Source organism: Marmota monax, unplaced genomic scaffold (assembly GCF_021218885.2).
Source record: "Marmota monax isolate L192 unplaced genomic scaffold, Marmota_monax_Labrador192_F-V1.1 WCK01_AAM20220418_F8-fsc00005, whole genome shotgun sequence".
Classification (NCBI taxonomy): domain Eukaryota; kingdom Metazoa; phylum Chordata; class Mammalia; order Rodentia; family Sciuridae; genus Marmota; species Marmota monax.
The window spans coordinates 13,925,672-13,944,126 of NW_026692254.1; the positions used below are offsets into that span (position 1 = coordinate 13,925,672).

Genomic DNA, 18,455 nt, shown 5'->3' on the forward strand with positions numbered 1-18,455 from the left:
TAACTGAACCAATATCCTATGCAGTATTTTATAATTACAGATAAACCTCCATTGAATTTTTGTGATATGCATTTTTATTCTTAGCAAAGTATCTTTGGAATAAATTTCTAAAAGTGGGATTGCTGCGTTAATGACCCTTCATATGGGTGGATTTTACATCCATGGATTCAACCAACCTTGGACTGAAAATATCTAAAAAGAGTTGCATCTGTACTAAACATGTACAGACTTTTTTCTTGTCATTATTCCCTAAACAATATAATATGATGACTATTTACATAGCATTTATGTTATATTAGAGATGATGGGTAGATGATATGCAAATACTATACCATTCTATATAAGAGACTTAAGCATCCATGGGCTATCTGTGGTGGAAGGAGGTCCTGGAACACAAACCACCATGGTATTGAAGGACAACTCTATGTAGTTTCATTAGGGTGTTGCTATTGGTTTATCTTGATGTCCTTGTCCTAGATTGTTTATTGAAAATTTATTTTCATTCTTTTGTTTTTATCAATATAGGTGTTAGATACAATTTTTTCTCTAGTCTATATATTCCATAGAATTGTAATCTTTTCATTATTATCATCTTAACTAAATTCTGTACTTTCTCTGTTTTTCCTTAAAACAGAGTTCTTTAATAGATGGTTTTTAAATTTCCACATGGAAGTTATGGAACCTCCTTCTGGGAGCTTCTTGGAATTCCAGTTAACTTAATCAGATTAGCTCAATTAACTCATTCCCTAGCTTCTTTTCCCGAACTGCTTCTGCTCCTAGAGTGGCCTTTGTCTACCTTTCCACCTTTCTTATTTCACCCAATCTTTATTTTCTGAAGTATTGCTCTTGTTCTTAACTACACCAGTCCAAGCTAACTCTCTCATTTCAGAATTCTTATGGCATTTATCACCTGTATCAAATCATCTGACATGTTCAATTAAATTTTACTAAGGTCTAAAGGCATCATACACTCAGACTTCAGATTGTTTGGGAGATTGAATCCAAATTGTCATGCAGTAACTGTGCGAACTTGGTCAAATGACATAGTCTCTCTGTGTGTCAATTTCTCCAGCTACAAATGGATATGATAATAGTATCTCCTGAGGTGAGGATCTAAGAAGTTGTTATCTGCAAAGATCTTAGAACAGTGCCAAAATTCTAAGCTTTAAGAATAACAGTAGGGGCTAGGGTTGTGTCTTAGTGCAGAGCACTCACCTAGCACGGGCAAGGCCCTGGGTTTGATTCTCAGCATCACATAAAAATAAATAACTGAATAAAAAATAAAGGTATTGTGTCCAACTACAACTAAAAAAAAATAAATATTAAAAAGAGAATAATAAAAATCAATTCATGGGCTGGGGTTGTGGCTCAGCGGTGGAGTGCTCACCTCCCACGTGCAAGGCCCTGGGTTCGATCCTCAGCACCACATAAAAATAAATAAAGTTTAAAAAAAAATCAGTTCATGTTTCTGCCATAACAAGTTTCATGCTCATGGATGTAGGGTATACAAAGGGTATGTGGCATTTCCCTAGACTGGAAGAGCTAGCAATTTCATGCTGGTCAGATTTAAAATTTTTGTAGAGCTCTTCTATGTGCGCTTCTGGGGTGGCCTTTGCCCCTTAAACATCCCTGGCATGAAGGTTAAGGTCGATTCTTAATGGCTACTTTTCAGAATCGGTTTCGAGATGCAAAGGATGGTGACTGCAAGAATTCCAGAGAAAAGAAAACCAGGGAAAAATCCATTGAAATGGGATATGTTGGCCTTGCCAAAGTATTGGAGGATTTGGTCAAGTGACATAGCCTCTCTGTCTCAATTTCTCCAGCTATAAACAGAATCGTTTCAACATAAAAACAGGGTTTGCAGGTAGCACCTGGACATGACAGTGGCCCCATCGCCACTGTCCAGGCCCAAGCCATAGGCCCCAACCCTGTAGGACCTCGACACTCGGCCCCGCCCCTCTCACCGCCCCGCCCCTCTCACCGCCCCGCCCCCGGCGGTGTGTCCGGCCTTGGCCCCGCCTCTCGACCCGCCTACGCGGGGCGCGGGGCTGTAGCCCCGCCCCGTGGCTTGCCCTGGACTGAGTCTCCCTGTTGCCCTCGCCGCAACCGCTAACTCCCCGCGGGGCGTGGGTCCCTGAAGGAGCCGGGCGCCATGGCAGCTGAGGCCCTGGCGGCTGAGGCCGTAGCTTCGCGCCTGGAGAGGCAGGAGGAGGACATCCGCTGGCTGTGGACCGAGGTCCAGCGCCTGAGGGACGAGCAGCTGAACGCGCCCGATCGGTGCCAGGCGGAGGGGCCGTGCCTCACGCGGGAGGTGGCGCAGCTCCGGGCGGAGAACCGCGACCTGCGCCACAGGCTGTATCGCCTGCGGCTGTGCCTGGCGGAGGAGTTGAGCCATCAGGCCAAGCTAGAGAGTGCGGCGCGGGCGGCTGCGGCGCACGGGGAGGCCGAGCGCGCGGCTGCGGGCACGCAGGTAACAAGGAGGCCCGGACTCCGGGGGGCGGATTGTGGGCTGCGCTGCGGCGCCTCCGCCTCCACGGACCCGCGACCCGCTACCCGCGACAGTGCTCACTTAGCGGTCTTCAAATCTGGAAGCGCAGGTGCAGGCCGGGGAGTGGGGGGTGTGCTGCAGGGTGTGTCCACGATGGCGCGCTGCCCAGCCTGCCCAGCTCCCTGAAGGGGTGCCCCCAGCCGGGGTGCCTCGGCCTAGCTCGTGGTCACGCAGAGTGTGCTCGGCCCAGGTGCCCTACTCAGTTCTCCTGCAGCGGCCCCAGAACCGCTAGATTTCCAGCAATCACCAAATTGACCCGATGGTTTAATTTCTCAGCTATTCTATTAAAGAGCCTGCCACACATATTTTCCTAATAGCTGAAATAGCATTTTCATTTGTATGAAAAAAGGGCCGTGGCGCTTAACATTCGTTATTCTTTCCTTGGGCATAAAGATCAACAAACAGTTCTATTCCCTCCCGTAGCAGGTGGTTTTGATTTTTTATTTTCTTGTTTTGGGAATCTATCTTAAGAGAACTGTATACTTAACATTGAATACAGTATTTTGGTATTTTAGTTCATAAAAGGACAAATCATCTTCATGTAAAACAATAAACTTAGTTCTGAAGGCTTTCTCAAACTGTGAGATGTTCTTCCCGTTCTTTGCACCGTTCATGAAGATTTTGGGTACAAACAAGTTTAGCGGGAAATGCTGAAGAAAATATATTAAATGTGCTTATAGCAAGAAGAGCAGACTGAAGAAGGACTGAACTCTGGAAAACAACTTGCCCGTTATAGGTTGTAGGTAGTGGTTGGGAGAGCCCAGCTCTGAACCTTTAAGCATGGGCTCTTGCAGTCCCCCTTCTTCCTCAGGTTTCAATGTGTTGTTCTTACTTGTCATTGGCATGAGTTGTTTGTAACTTATCTTTCAGCCTCCTTCTAGTCAAAGCCAAGAAAAGGACATTCAAAAGGAGAAATTGAAGGAACATGGACCTGACAGTGAGGTAACATTGCTATGGAAACAATATAAAATACTACCTGTAATTTAAAATATGTATAGGCAGATTTTTTATAAGAACATAATTATTAGTTAAATTATTATTTGAGATGTATTTAAGACTGTTGAGCCTTAGCTATGAGATGTTAAGGCACACTATATTTAAATGGCACTTAGTCTAAGTTGGAATAGTAGAGCTCTTACTTTGTATTGAGGAAACCAGCTACTCTGCTTTTTAAATATAAATCATTAAAACAACCAGACAATATTCATTGAGCATTAACAATTGATAGATGTAAAGGAGGAATACCTGGCCTCAAAGAGAATAATCTGGTTCACAAGTTGAGATAAACAAAGGAGAACCAACTAGAGAATGAAATGAGATGGTACATTTGTCCCCTCTGTATCCATGGGTTCTGCATTCACAAATTCAACAAACTGTGGATTGAAAATGTATGGAAAAAAATTGTGTCTGTATTAAATATGTACAGACTTTTTGGTCATTATTTCCTAATGTACAACCACTATTTATATGGTATTTATATTGATAGGTGTATTTTGAGTAATCTGGAAAGGATTTAAGTATATAGGAGAATGTGTGTAGGTTATAATCAAATACTATGTTATTTAAGAGACTTGAACATCCTCAGATTTTGGAATCCATAAGGCTCCTGGAATCAAATCCCAATGAATACAGAGGGATGGCTGTATATTAATGAGTGGTGTATTGTGTGCCACTTCATACATGTGCTGTGAATAGTGAAAAGGGAGAGGCCGGAAGGTGTAGGAGTTAAAGGTGGCTGGCTTAGAACTGGACTGTAGAGCTAAGGAATTCGATAAGTGGAAAGGAGTCTTCTGAAGGGGGAAGGAGAGAGACAAGAGAGTATATATGTATGCTGAGAAGGCAGTGTGGGATGTGGAAATGATTTAGAACTGAGCAGCTAGCAATACCTGGACTGTGTTTGTTAATCTCATTTTATTCTAATGATTTTCAGGTGAAACAACCAAATTTTATAAAAGAAAGGCTGGAACTTTTTGAAACCTTGAAGAAAGAACATCAGCTTTTGCATGCTATGTGTGAAACAAAGGAGAATGCAAGCAATGTGATAGCAGTAAGACTGACTGATGGGAAAACAGTGGAAGGGGAAATTTGGAAAACAACACCATATAATGTGGCTGCTGAGATTAGGTAAAAAAAAAAAAAAAAAAAAAAAAATATATATATATATATATATATATATATAATAAACCTAACATATAGACAAATATAGATAGAAAAATAGTTTGGAGAAGATATTAAGTAGTAAGCAATTGTATCAGAGCCTGGTAGAATGTTTTTCTAGGGGATGATAAAATATTTGTTTTCCTCATTCAGTTGAATAAATTAAATGTAATGAATTTTTTCCTATTGGCTTCTAAAAAGGTCACTTGATTAAGTTTATGAATATCAGAACACAATCTGTTCTTTTATAAAAGACCCAAATTTTAAAGTTATAAAAATACATAGTAGAGAAAAAAAAATTTGTACTCCTTGACAGGCCACACACTGACTTTATTCATTACTCAAATGATTTCTCTGAAATTTTTACAGGTCCTTTAATTTTAGATTGGAGATGTACGTGTTCGAGCTGTTATTAGTCCTGGAATAGTTCTTGGTCTTTCTAGAAATTAGATATATTACTGAAGTTATACTGTTTTGGTTGATGTTAATTTCTAGCATTAAATACAATTATATGAAACTATAACCCAAAATTTCCATGTTAATACAATTTTATTATTTAAAAAACAAATCAGACCAGGTGCAGTGGTGCATGCCTATAATCCCAGTGGTTCAGGAGGCTGAGGCTGGGGGACTGTGAATTCAAAGCCAACCTCGGCAACTTAGCATGGCCCTAAGCAACATAGCGAGACCCTGTCTTAAAATAAAATATATTAAAAAAAGGCTGGGGATGGGATTCAGTGGTTAAGCGCCCTGTGTTCAATCCCTAGTACCCAAAAAACAACAAAAAAAACAGTTTCAGCAGTTGAAATCCTCAGATTTCTTTTGAAAGCTATCTATGGCTAAGGTATTTCTGTTTCAGCCTTTATCATGTACCTAAAGGCCCTTCTAACCCAATTCCATGTTTTCCAGGAGAGATGATGTGCTAGAGAAAAATGGATTTTGAGGCAAAAATGATATATTTTCTCATGGGGAGTCAGGTTTCCCGTAATGTGTTTCAGCAATTCTCAAGTGTGGTGCCCAGACTAGCAGAATTGTCATTATCAGGGAACTTGTTAGAACAGCAAATTTTTGCAACCCCCTTTCAATCTCTTGATTCAGTCAGCTGTCTTGTTTTTATGAGCCCTCCAGTAGCTTCTGATGCATGCTAAAGTTTAAGAACCACTGAATTAGGCTAAACTGTTGCAGCAGAGACCCCCTAAAGACAGTGGCTTAAGTAAAGTGTTGGACTTTCTCATGTAACAGTCTTCAAATGACCAGGCAGATCTGGTGGACATCTCTGGCCCATGAAATCATTTATGCACCCAGGTTCCTTCTGTCTTGGTGATTTGCTGGGTCCTATCTGTGGGCCTGTGTACAAACAAGAAAGGGGAGAGTGAAGAACAGTGATGCTTTGGAGTCAAGTTCCCATAGTAGCATACTTCAATTTCCACTTGCATCCTATTAGCTCACATTTAGTCATATGACTACATCTAGCTATAAGATAGAATGGAAATTAGTGCTGGCTAGCATGTGTCCCACTGAAATTCTTTTACCTTGGAAGAAAAAAAAAATGGTTTATAGGAAAACAGGCAGTCTTTCCCAGTCAATCCCTCCAACATCCAGATATCTGTGTGTGGTCTTCTTTCAACATCTGGCACTCACCCCTTTCCTAGGTGAGATGACAACTCCAGGCCCTGTAGCTCAAAGCTCACAATTTCTACGTGATGTGCAGAATACCCACCCTGTCAGGCTGGCTACTGCATCCTAACAACAAATAATAATAGACAAATCTTCTTACACCATATGTATACAATAAACAAGAAAACCACAATTAAAGTGTCTGTTTGGACAAAAAGGAGAAATACAGGAGGCATTGCTTTACAGAATTCTTCTGATTCTGCTCACAATTGTTATGCCCACAGTGCTGGACTCAGCCCATCTGGTCACCTTTTGTGCTGTGGAAGAAGCTTCCTCATCCACAAACCTGTAGGCCCTGGTTTTGTTCTTTGGGAAGTTCACAGTTGTCTCTTTGCCCTTGTTTCCCAAATCTGAATTGTGGGGAAGTTTGTCCCCTTGGGGGCTGTCTAGTTTGCACAGCCTAGTTCTTACAGGTGCACTTTGGGGCCTGAGAGTCCCTTTTAAGATCAGTCACTAGCGTTTGTAAATGGGGCTTGTAGTTGGGTTGGTGATAGAATTCCCTCAAACAGTTAACTGTAGTAAGCTTCGGGTCTGTTTGCTGCTAATCAGTTGATATGAAGGTCATCTCATTTAAAGACTCCTTTTAGACAAGAGATTCCTTACCTTCAGTTTCTTGGCTTTTGTAGTTGGCTCATTCCTTTCTCCCTTAGTTGAATGAACTGAGCTCATGGAAACAACAGGCTTGTGGGAGGGCAGCACCCTTACTCTCTAATACAGTTAGGTCCCTATTGTCTGTCTATGTGTGGCCTTTGAGAAGGGCTGTCAGTTCCCCTTCTTCCTGCTGTTTGGGACAGAAGATTATCTTTCAATATTGTACAGCCCCACATTTTCTGGACTCTTAATCAATTTGAATTTTAGGTCAGAGAAGCCCTGTCCATTCCATCTGACATGCGAGTTTCTCATTCTAGTACTATCTTGGTAAAAGCACCAGGAATTATCCAGTACCCTTTTATACTTATTTCCTCACACACTGTTGTAACACATGGTTTGCCTGCAAGTTCTTATCAAATATTTTGTAATGCCATATAAAGGTTGTTGGTTTTCCAATATCCTTATATCTATTTCCTTGTAACCTCTTGCCCCTCTGCCAAGCCAGTGCCACATGTTTTTTTTTTTAATTACTTGCAAGCCCTTATTTCTGTATTAGCTAAAACATAGGCTAAACTGCTACAAGACATCAGAAAGAACTCAGTGGCTTAAATATAATCAAAGTCTCTTTATCATAAGGCAGTCTGGAGGTGAGTGGTCCATGTTGCCAGGTCAGCACTTCTCCACAAAGTCATTTGGAAATCTAACTTACTTCCATCTGATTTCCATGGTCCAGAAGTAACAGCAGCATGTGTGTTCCAGTCCACAGGAAACAGAAAGGGTGGAGAAGTGCCCTCTTCTGTCTTAAGCTGAGATGCAGAAGTGGTACATGTCAGTTCTGCTTGTATTCGTTGGCCCTAGTCATGGTCTCATGGCTACATTTAGCTGCAAGGAAAGCTGGAAAAAGTGTACAATAAGGGGACCAATGGATTTGAAGAAATTTTTTTAGTTTATCAACTAGCAATATGAAAATAAATTCTATTTCATTAGTAACAATATCTAACATTCATTAAGTTAACATAAGTAATCTTTTAATTCTCAGTATAAATATATGAGGAAGGCACCATAATTCCTATTTTATAGATGAGAACACTGAGACTTAGAGAAGCTGAGTAAATTGTCCAGAGTTTAAATCCAGGTTGGCCTCATGCTAGAGTGTGGGCTCCCAGCCACAAATGCAGTACTGCTGCCCAAGGTAATCACAGAAATGCCAATTAAAACATGACATTGTAGAGAGGATATAATTTCATAGTACCTAACATTATGAGAGTAGAGACAAGGTATCAACTCTGCTGGTAGGAAAATTTGGCAATATATTCCAACATAAATCATTAAAAATGTGTTTCCCTTGACATAGTAATTTTACTTGGAGAACTTTTCCTGAGAAAATGCTTGGGTACTAAGATGTGTATTCAGGAATTTTCATTGCAACTGACAAAACAATAGTAACAAAAAGCCAAATCCCACAAAAAATTAACCAAAATGTTAGCTAATCTTAGTTTTTCTGCAACTGTTAAATAGCATATTTTAGAAGTCTGTCTACTGTTATGGACAATGCTGTGATTTATTTTTAATCTTAAGAAGTAGGTTACAAAATAACATACATAATGATAATTTTAACTATTTTATATTGGTGTATATATGGAAAAGCATGGAAGGATAAAATCGAATAAAATATTAACTGGAATTTCTGGGTGGTGGGATTATATATATATATATATATTTTCCTTTGTGCTGTTCTGTGCTTCCCAGGTTTCTTCTCTTAACTTTTTGTCAATATTCCAAACAGTTAGTGTTACTGAAAAGAAGATCAATAACTTAGTAGAAAAAAGGCAGAGAAAATGGACAGTTCATCACAATTAAAATTAGTCATCAAAGAAATCAAAACTTTCAACATCACATTGACAGATTTAAATTTTTTTCCAGGGTGCAAGGAATACACTCAGATGACGTTTATCAGAAATCTATTATGCCTGTTGACCTAGCATCCTCTTCTGTGAACTTATTCACAAAAGATTCAAAGATGCATTTGTAGGGATGTCTATGTGGTGTGCTCTGTAAGAGCAAAACTGCAGGTGGCCTCAATGTTCAGATTTGGAGATTTTGTTAATAAATATAATATTTCTAAGCTGCTTTGGAAGTCTAATGTGTGGCAGTGAAAAAGCGGGGTATAAAATTATGGTGGCAACTGTTTTTTTTAAAGAAGTGGAGAAGGGGAAGATACAGGAGAAAAACTAGCCAGTCACGTACCAAATATTTTAAGAGTTGTTCCTGGGTAGCGATATGTACGTGGGGTTTTAATTTTATTTTTTGTTTCCTAAGTTTTAAAAATAGTGAACATATATGACTTTTATACATAAAATAATTGTTATAAAGAGGTAGCTGTCCTGGTAGTTTACATTTGCAATTTCTATCCACTTTCCAAAAAAAAAAAAAATTGAAATTATTTTAATCTTTTCTTCTAATAACTCATTATAGCATGTAATAAGGTTAATTCCCAAGTGCTTTTCTCTTACTAGTCAAGAACTGGCTGAAAACACAGTAGTTGCCAAGGTAAATGGTGAATTATGGGACCTGGACCGCCCATTGGAAGGAGATTCCACTCTAGAGCTGCTGATGTTTGATAATGAGGAAGCTCAAGCTGTAAGTATTTTAACAACCATCCAAACAATCTTTGGGCATTTATGTTGTAAACTGCATTGGGGAAGAGACCAGGTATTCAAGTAAAGAATGATGAATGTTTTGGCCTTTTAAGATTTAAAATTATAATATGGTATTTAATAGATATTTAATAAATATTTGTATATATACAAATAGATATCACTTTTTTAAGGAGCCCATATTTACCATTTCTTAAAATAGTTGTTTTCCTAAGTTAGAAAATTTAACTGTTAAATAATGTGTATTTGAAATGAATTTTAGGCCTAGGAATGTAATTCAGTGGTAGAGTAGTTGTCTAGCATATATGAGGCCTTCAGTTGAGTCACCAGCATCAGAATATATGCAAAAGCAAAAAGATCATGCCATTGTGATTGGCTGAAAATGAAGTGAATTCTATTAGATTTAAAAATTCATATATAGGGCTGGGGATATAGCTCAGTTGGTAGAGTGATTCCTTGCATGCATAAGGCCCTGGGTTCAATCCCCAGCACCACCAAAAGGGAAAAAAGTTCCAATTACAAATTCATCTATATTATAATTTAATATATGTGAGGAGTTTGGAAAAAATTATCAAAACTCAGGGACTGGGATTATAGCTCAGTGGTAGAGTACTTGCTGAGCACATGCATGGCACTGGGTTTGATCCTCAACACCACATAAAAATAAATAAATAAAACAAAGGTGTATATATATATATATATCCTCAGATATCCTCTATTTGTTACTATAATTTTCTATAAAATAAATATCAAATTTTAATGTAGGGTCTCTGATATACCTTAACTTTTGCAATCTCTTTTCAAGTAGTTCATTATCTCCATTTAAAACCCAACCTATGGCTAACTTAGGTTATATTAATTGTTATGCCTACACTAAATTTCTTAATCTGAACTATGAGAACTGTATTATAAATATGTTTCTGCTTAAAATATGCAAACTATAACCAATGAATAGTTAAATAGTACAATATTAAGGAAACCATTTTTTAAAAGTGATTCAGAAAGTACAAGTTTATAAACTGTCAACTGTCATCTCTCTATAGCTAGACAATGCCTGTGTGGTGTCTCCATTTAGACACTGTACAGGAATCTTTTGTTCAGTGCATTCACTGTGAAATTCTTGATTCTAACTTTTTTTCCTTGTTTGCCCATCTCAGTGTAGTACTCTACTACATACTCAGTTTTCTAAATCCAGAACCTTGGAAGTTATGTGTAATTATTTTCCTTGCTCACTTTTAGTCTTCAGCTTATGGGAAAGCCCAGTAGATTATACTGGAATCTGTCTATTCTCTCCATCACCATTGCCACCACCTGGGAGTCTGTTATTCCACCATCCAAGAAACTGCCTACTTGATGTTTCTTCCCTTGAAATCCATTCCCATACAGCTATAAAACTATGTTTTAAAATGTTTATTGCTTATATCTCTCCTACTAGGCTGTATCTGTATGAGGGCAATGGCTAAATCTCTTTCTTTCACAATCATCTTCCCAACACTGAACACAACAAATATCAACAAATATCTCAGTGTGGACAGTGCCCCAAAGAGGAGATTTGGACTTGGCACTCAGCCTGCTGTCCAGTAGCAACCACAAGAGGGTTGCTTAGCCCCGAAGGCTAGTTTCTGGGTCTGTTCGCAGAACATGTACCAACCTTTTGCTGAGGTCAGGATTGTACATAGTTACTCAGTCAGCTAACTCTCTGCTCTGATTTATTTTATCAAACAGCTTTCTAATTATAATTTACTTTTCTGTTTAATAAAGGGAAGAAGGTACAGACAGAAGACTCAATTATCTTACACCTTTGGCACTTATATTTTTATTTATTTATTTATTTTAAGTTGTAGGTGGACACAATACCTTTATTTTATTTACTTATATGTGGTGATGAGAATTGAACCCAGGGCCTCACACATGGTAGGCGAGTGCTCTACTGCTGAGCTACATCCACAGCCCTGTCACCTATATTTATTTGGTGACTTGGTTTTAGTTTACCAATAAACTATTGATAAACTAATTCTTGATCCATAAACTAAGCTAATTTAGTTAATTATAGTTAACTCATAAACAGATTCCTTGGGAATTTGAAACTAAATCAACTTGCTGAACTTTTAGGACTGATAACCCCCTTTTGGTGAATTAACCCACATTTACACTGCTCACGGATCTCGGGGAATCAGCGGGTATTTCGGGCAAGACCTTTTTCTTCCTGAGCTATCTTTTAGATTTCCACAGATACAGGCTATTTAGCATGTAAAGATTGCTGTGAAGATACAGAAACTTGTTAACTTTAGTGATGTCCCAAACAGCCACTTGAGTTGTCTGTATCCAGCTCTAGAGAGGCTGCCTTGAAGAAAAAGGAAGGGAACTGGTACCTGGCACTCAACAGCTTTCTTCTCTCTCTGGGCCTCTTGGATTTCCATGTGGCCACTGTGCTGGGTGATCCTAGTGCAAGATCTCCTTCCCCACAGTTCTGTGTACAGAAGGAAATGATGTAGTAGTTGCATCTTAGCTGCAGTGCTCAGCAGAGTAGCTTTACACAACACCTGAGCACATGGCTCTTGTGGAATGCCAAGGAGGGTGCAGAAAATAGTCCTTGTAAGTGGACATTGAGGATTCTCTTTTTACATGTCTTGGCATTTATCCCCTTCAAATTTATCCACTTGCTTACTCATGCTGCTCTACCACTTATGTCCCATGATATAATTCAGATAGCTAATAGCTTCTCTGTACACAGGTATACTGGCACTCCAGTGCTCATATTCTTGGGGAGGCCATGGAAATTTACTATGGAGGCCACTTGTGCTACGGCCCACCCATCGAAAATGGATTTTATTATGACATGTTCATTGGAGACAGGTAACACTGCACAATACTCGCATGTGTTTATATTTCATTGTTTTTATAATGGTTGCTTATTAGCTTAGTCATATATTTTGCACAGTGTGGTGATAAATTGGTTAACCACTTGTGAAAATTATCTTTTAATGAGGTTAGATTCAAGGGTAACTTCTCATGTTTTCTCTCTTTTCCCCAGAAGGACATGATAAGGACATGTAATCTGGGGCTTGCTAGAGTATGCTACTAATTAAGACAAAAGTCACCAACTTAATTCCTAGAAAGCAGTTAATCAGTTCTGCTCCATGGTAAGGGTGTTGTCACCTTCAGCTTCAGCCAGTCATCTCACACATTTGAATGACAGATAGGAATGGCTCACACAGACCTCACATTCCATAGGTCTGTGCTTGAAATCATTAGCAACTGGCCCTGCTCTTGTCCACCTCCTGCTCTGTATTCCTCAGAGTTCTTAAGGGTACCAACAGCTGACAAAACTGAAACCTTGGATCCTTTCAGTTTCCCCCTACTCCTTACCACCACCCTATTATTGAGCGGATCAATCTAGTTGTGCCAGTTTTATCTCCTAAATAGTTTTTCTATCCTCTCCTCTTGTTTCTTTCTCTACTTTGGGTGAGTACAGTACGTTTCGACTTTGTCACCCCCACACTGCTTACTGACCTCCGTAACTGAGCACATAGCAATCTGTAGTTTCTGTTTATAAACTTTGTCTTGTCTGAACAATTTTTACTCATAAGTGTGAACTGTGTTTATCTACAATACCTCTCATCCCAAATGTGTGGGTTTTCTCCACACCAACAACTGATTTGCCAATTTCAGGACACTAGCTGAGTGTTCAGCAATTCAGTGGAATCCTGACCCTACCCAGAGTTAGGCAAAACCCCAGGTTAAGGCTCAGTCCCACAAGGCTGCTCCCACTTGAGACGCCAATTCCAAGTCCACATTGCCCACAATTTTGACTGACTGGCTATAAATTGAGTTTTCATGTCCCGCTCCTTGCGTTCACCAGTTTGCTAGAATGGCTCACATAACTGAGGATGGTACTTAAGTCTACTGGTTTATTGTAAAGGTTATTATACAGAATGTAGGTGAACAGCCAGTTAAAAGATGCACAGGGACTGTATGTAGCAAGGGGTGCAGAACTTCCATGCCTCTGGCTCTTTCACCTCCTAGCACCTTTTTGTGTTTGTCAGCTGGAAGCTCTCTCAACCTTGTTGTTCAGAGATTTGTAATGGAGGTTTTGATATGTAACCCTGTTTGATGAAATCATTGGTTTCTGATGATGAGCTCACATCACCAGCTACTCTCCCCTTCCTGGAGGTTGGGAGTTAGGGCTAGAAGTTCCAACCCTCTATGCCCTGGTCTCCCTGGCATCAGCCCCATCTGAAGCTGTCTGGAGCCCTCAGTCATCTCATTCATACACAGAAGACACTCTTCTCACTCTTCTATTATATCACATCCAATGTCATCTCTTGTCACCAGCACTACAAGCTCATTTGTTCAACATAGTTTTTCTGACTGCCTGCTGTATGCTTGTGCTTGGTGCTGGTGATTCAGAAGTGAATCAGTTTGTCTGTCCTTGTAGAGCTGACAGTCAGGCTGGGGGAATACAGACATACACAGCCATTTACCATCAAGTGGTGATGAGTATATGAAGAAAAAACAGGTATAAGGAGATGTGTGCCATGTAGGCAGGAAGTCAGGTCAGGGTAGAGTGTCACTGAAGCAGAGGCCAGAATGGAGAGAGGAAACAAGCCCGAGGAAACTTGGCAGGGCAGGGGGAAGGCAGGCATTTGTGGACATCTGGGGGAAAACATTCCAGGCCTCTGTGGGCATACATGTGACTTGTTTGAGGAATGGCAAGGACGCTAATAGGGCAGGAGGGAATTGAATCCCCACCAGGAGCCAGTGGAAGGAGGTCAGTCCTTGCACGGTGATAGTGCTTGGGACTGTACTTCACACATGTCTTCTTCCCAGGTTAGATCCCACTGCCACTGAGGGCAGGAATGTGGTGAGCCCTTAATACAACTCTTTAGAACAAAAATATAAAAGCATGGAGTCTGAGGAAGACGACACAGGAGCAGGACTCAAAGGAGCTCACCATCTGGCTGGGGAGTCTTCTAACAGACTGTTCTCATGTCAGGTCAAAGGAAAGCTAAAGGTAGATTGCAGCATCAATTGATGCCTCAGCTTCCTTCTTAGAAATAAAGGCATATCTGCTCTATGGATGAATGTCTGACTCAAGTCCTGGTATAACAGATCACCAACTGAATTCAGAATGTGTATCAAATATTGATAAAAGCTCCAGGGCAGCAGAGAGGGGGAATTACTCAGGGTCTGAAAGATCTGTACTGATTCTTGGGAACTCTCCTTTATAGAGCAGTGTCCAGCACTGAGTTGTCAGCCCTGGAGGACATATGTAAAACCATCATAAAAGAAAAGCAGCCTTTTGAAAGATTGGAAGTCAGCAAGGAAATGCTTCTGGACATGTTTAAGGTAACTTGGGGAAACTCAGAATAAAAATCTTTTACTAGGAATATTAACAGAAATTAACATAGGTTAGCGTTTTTCTCTCCCACCCCAAATACCTGGCTGAACTCACCAGATTTTTCCGCATTCTGGGAACCTGTTATGAGGTTGTTCTGATCATTTGCTCTGCCTCTTTCCTCCTCATCTGTTTCCTAAAAAATTTCAGGCAGACATAGGTAGGTAAAGGGCAGGTAAATACTCTTCATATGTGTGTTTATAAAACTGATTAATTCTGAGTATCATTAATGCCTGATTACTGGGAATACTTATTCTATCTTATGGAATGAAGTGTCATCTGCTTCTACAATTGAAAATAAATTGTTATCTGCTTCAAGAATTGAATATAAAGCCAATTAAGAGTATTAAACTAGGGCTGGGGTTCTGGATCAGCGGTAGAGTGCTCGCCTTGCATGTGCGAGACCCTGGGTTCGATCCTCAGCACCACATAAAAATAAGTGAAATAAAGGTATTGTGTCCAACTACAACTAAAAAATAAATATTAAAAAACAGTATTAAATTAAAGAAAAATTGACTACTAAATTCAACAATGTTTGTAATCTCATACAAAATTATGTTTTTTTCTTTTTGGGGGCAGTTTTTTGTTAACTTTCTTTTTAATCCTAGGTCTGAGGGTGGTACCAAGTGGTTGCCTAGCATAGGCCCTGGGTTCTATTCCTAGCACTACAGAAAGAAAAAAAAAAGTTACAGCCTGTGTAAAACTTTTGAATAGTCTTTTTATATTTTTTTTGACCAATTTACTTAAATATAATCCTTAATTTTATTTTTAAATCATATATATCAGAGAAAGTATATGTTTTGAAAGTATAGTTTTATTATAGTCTTGCATTAGAAATGGATTTGCTTTTTTAAATTTGCATTTAATTTTTTTACATGGCAAAATATATAAAATATAAAATTTACCATTTTAACCATTTTTCAGTATATAGTTCTTCAAGTACATTTACATTGTGTAAACATCACCACCATCCATCCACAGAGCTCTTTTCATTTTCTAAGACTCTCTACCTGTTGAACTCTTAACTTTCCTCCCTGGGCCCCTGCAGGCACCATTCTACTTTCTGTCCCTGAGTTTATCTTTCTCTAGGAGCCTCATTTCTGGGGAAACATGTATCTGTCCTTTGGTGACTGGCTTGTTTCACTCAACATAACATCCTCAAGGTTGTCTGTGATGTAGCAGATGTCAGAATATTTTTCTTTTTTTGAGGTTGAATAAGATCCTTTTGTATGTGTATAGTAAATTTGTGGATTCTTGGGTTGCTTCTGCTTTTTGACTGTTTTTGTGAATAAAGCTGCTGTGAACATGGGTGTGCAAATTTCAGTGGGAGACACTGATTTCACCACTTTGGGGCATATACCCACAAATGGAATTGCTGGACCATATGTAAGTTCTATTTTATTTTGAGAACCTGTCATACCATTTTCCACAGGAGTACTGAGCCATTTACAATGTACAAGGGTTCCTGTTTTTCCATATTCTTGCCAACAATTGTTATTTTCTGTTGTGTGTGTGTGTGTGATATTGTTGTTGTTTATAACAGCCTTTCTAATGGCTGTGAGTGGTATTTCTTTGTGATTTTGATTTGCATTTCTCTAATGACAGTAATGTTGAACATCTTTTAATGTGTATCTTCTTTGGAGAACAAGTTCTTTGCCCATTGTTTTTATATATATATTTTTTTTATAATTGTAGGTGAACAGAATGCCTTTATTTGTTTATTTTTATGTGGTGCTAAGGATCGAACCCAGTACGTCACACATGCTAGGCAAACACTCTGCCACTGAGCTATAGCCTCAGCCCTCTTTGCCCATTTTTGAATGAGCTTTTTGGTTTGTTGTTGTTGTTGTTGGTTGTGGTGGTGGTTTTAAGGCAAATTTGTTATGCTACCCAGACTGGCCTCAAACTTCTAGGCTCAAGTGATCTTCTTGCCTCAGCCTCCTAAGCAGCTGAGACTATAGCACACCTCAGTCTTGTTTTTAGTTCCTTATGTATTAAGGATATCAGTCCCTTAACAGATACAGGATGTGCAGATATTTTCTTCCATTCTGTGGGTTGCCTTTTTCTTGGAGCTACTCAGGATCTAAATATATCAACGTTTGTGAAGGAAAATTATTTGGTTTGAACATGCAGGTATGAAACAGTTAAATCTTATAAATCTGGTCAGTTTGTTGTTCTCCTGACAACAACTCCTGTAAGAAGTTATTTAGTATAAGTACCTGGTGCTGTGATAATGGTGATAAAAGCAGAAAAAAAGGAAGAGGAAAAAATTACATTTTTTTTAAATGTAATGACATTATTGCTTACCATAAATTTTGTTTTTGTTTTTATACAAGTCATAATATAGCTGCATCTTCAATTTATTTATTCTATGTAGTTAAAACTGGATCTTCAAGAACAGTGTTGGCTAGTAGAAATATAATGGAATCTTCAAATCTGAGCCACATGTTTAAAGTGGAATCTCAAATTTTGTGGCAGCTATATTTTATAAGTAAAACAAAGGTGAAATTAACTTCCAATAAAATTTTACTTAACAGTATATTAAAAATATTGTTTCATCTGGGTATGGTGGTGCATGCTTGTAATCTCAGCAATTTGGGAGATTAAGGCAGGAATATCACAAGTTCAATTCCAACCTTGTCAGTTTAGTGAGATCCTGTTTCAGAATTTTAAAAATTAAAGAAAAGGGCTGAGGATATAGCTCAGTGGTAGAACACCCTTGAGTTCAATTCCTAATACTATAAGGGAAAAAAATCATTTCAACATATAGACAATATAGAAAATAATTAATGAACTATTTTACATTCTCCCCACCCCTACTATACTTCTGAGGTCCTGTGTGTTTTTCACTTACAGCACATCTCATTTCACACTAGTCATATGTTAAGCATCCATTGACCATGTGGGCACAGGCTTCCACCCTGGAAGTATATCTATCTGCCATGAGCTCCCTGTGTCCTTAGTGTCTCAGCACCTCAAAAGTAGTAGACGCTTTTTCAGTGTTACTTGAATTGATGCTTTTTTTCCCCTCTCATTTAATATTTTTTGTGTAACAACGTGTAAATATGTTTTTCTTTGTAGTATAATAAATTTAAATGCCGAATTCTGAAGGAGAAGGTCGACACTCCAACTACCACAGTTTACAGGTTTGTGTGCATAAATTTCAAACACTGCTCAGTAGTAAACTTGAAGGTGTTAGCAGTAGAAGCAGAATTTGTTTTCTGGGAAGTGGTCTATTTGTAAACCTTGCACAGCTGATGTACTACTATAGTAAGAACCCCCCAAATTTTAATACCAAGGGTAAATTCTTATTTTCTCCTTTGTACTTATCAGGATAGTAACTGAGATCAATTTTCATTTTTTGAATGTCAGCTGTAACAGGACCTTTCTCTTTAAGGATAGGACTATGTCAGCCTGGTCCCTTACA

The 18,455-nt window shown here is 39.0% G+C and overlaps 1 protein-coding gene and 1 long non-coding RNA gene across 2 annotated transcripts in view; one reads left to right on the forward strand and one right to left on the reverse strand.

Annotated features, from left to right (window-relative positions):
- Positions 1-2,046: 2,046 nt before the first annotated feature.
- Positions 2,047-18,455, forward strand: part of Tars3 (threonyl-tRNA synthetase 3) — a 68,448-nt gene continuing 52,039 nt past the window's right edge. The window contains exons 1-7 of the mRNA XM_046435826.2: positions 2,047-2,470; positions 3,419-3,490; positions 4,479-4,672; positions 9,490-9,613; positions 12,365-12,486; positions 14,862-14,979; positions 18,110-18,174. Of these exons, the coding sequence (XP_046291782.1) occupies positions 2,153-2,470; positions 3,419-3,490; positions 4,479-4,672; positions 9,490-9,613; positions 12,365-12,486; positions 14,862-14,979; positions 18,110-18,174 (1,013 nt within the window). The 5' untranslated portion in view covers positions 2,047-2,152. The remainder of the gene's footprint in view (positions 2,471-3,418; positions 3,491-4,478; positions 4,673-9,489; positions 9,614-12,364; positions 12,487-14,861; positions 14,980-18,109; positions 18,175-18,455) is intronic.
- The window catches only part of LOC124087126 (uncharacterized), a 56,482-nt gene continuing 53,125 nt past the window's right edge, over positions 15,099-18,455 (reverse strand). Inside the window, exon 3 of the long non-coding RNA XR_009226069.1 lies at positions 15,099-15,164. This is a non-coding gene — a long non-coding RNA (uncharacterized LOC124087126). The remainder of the gene's footprint in view (positions 15,165-18,455) is intronic.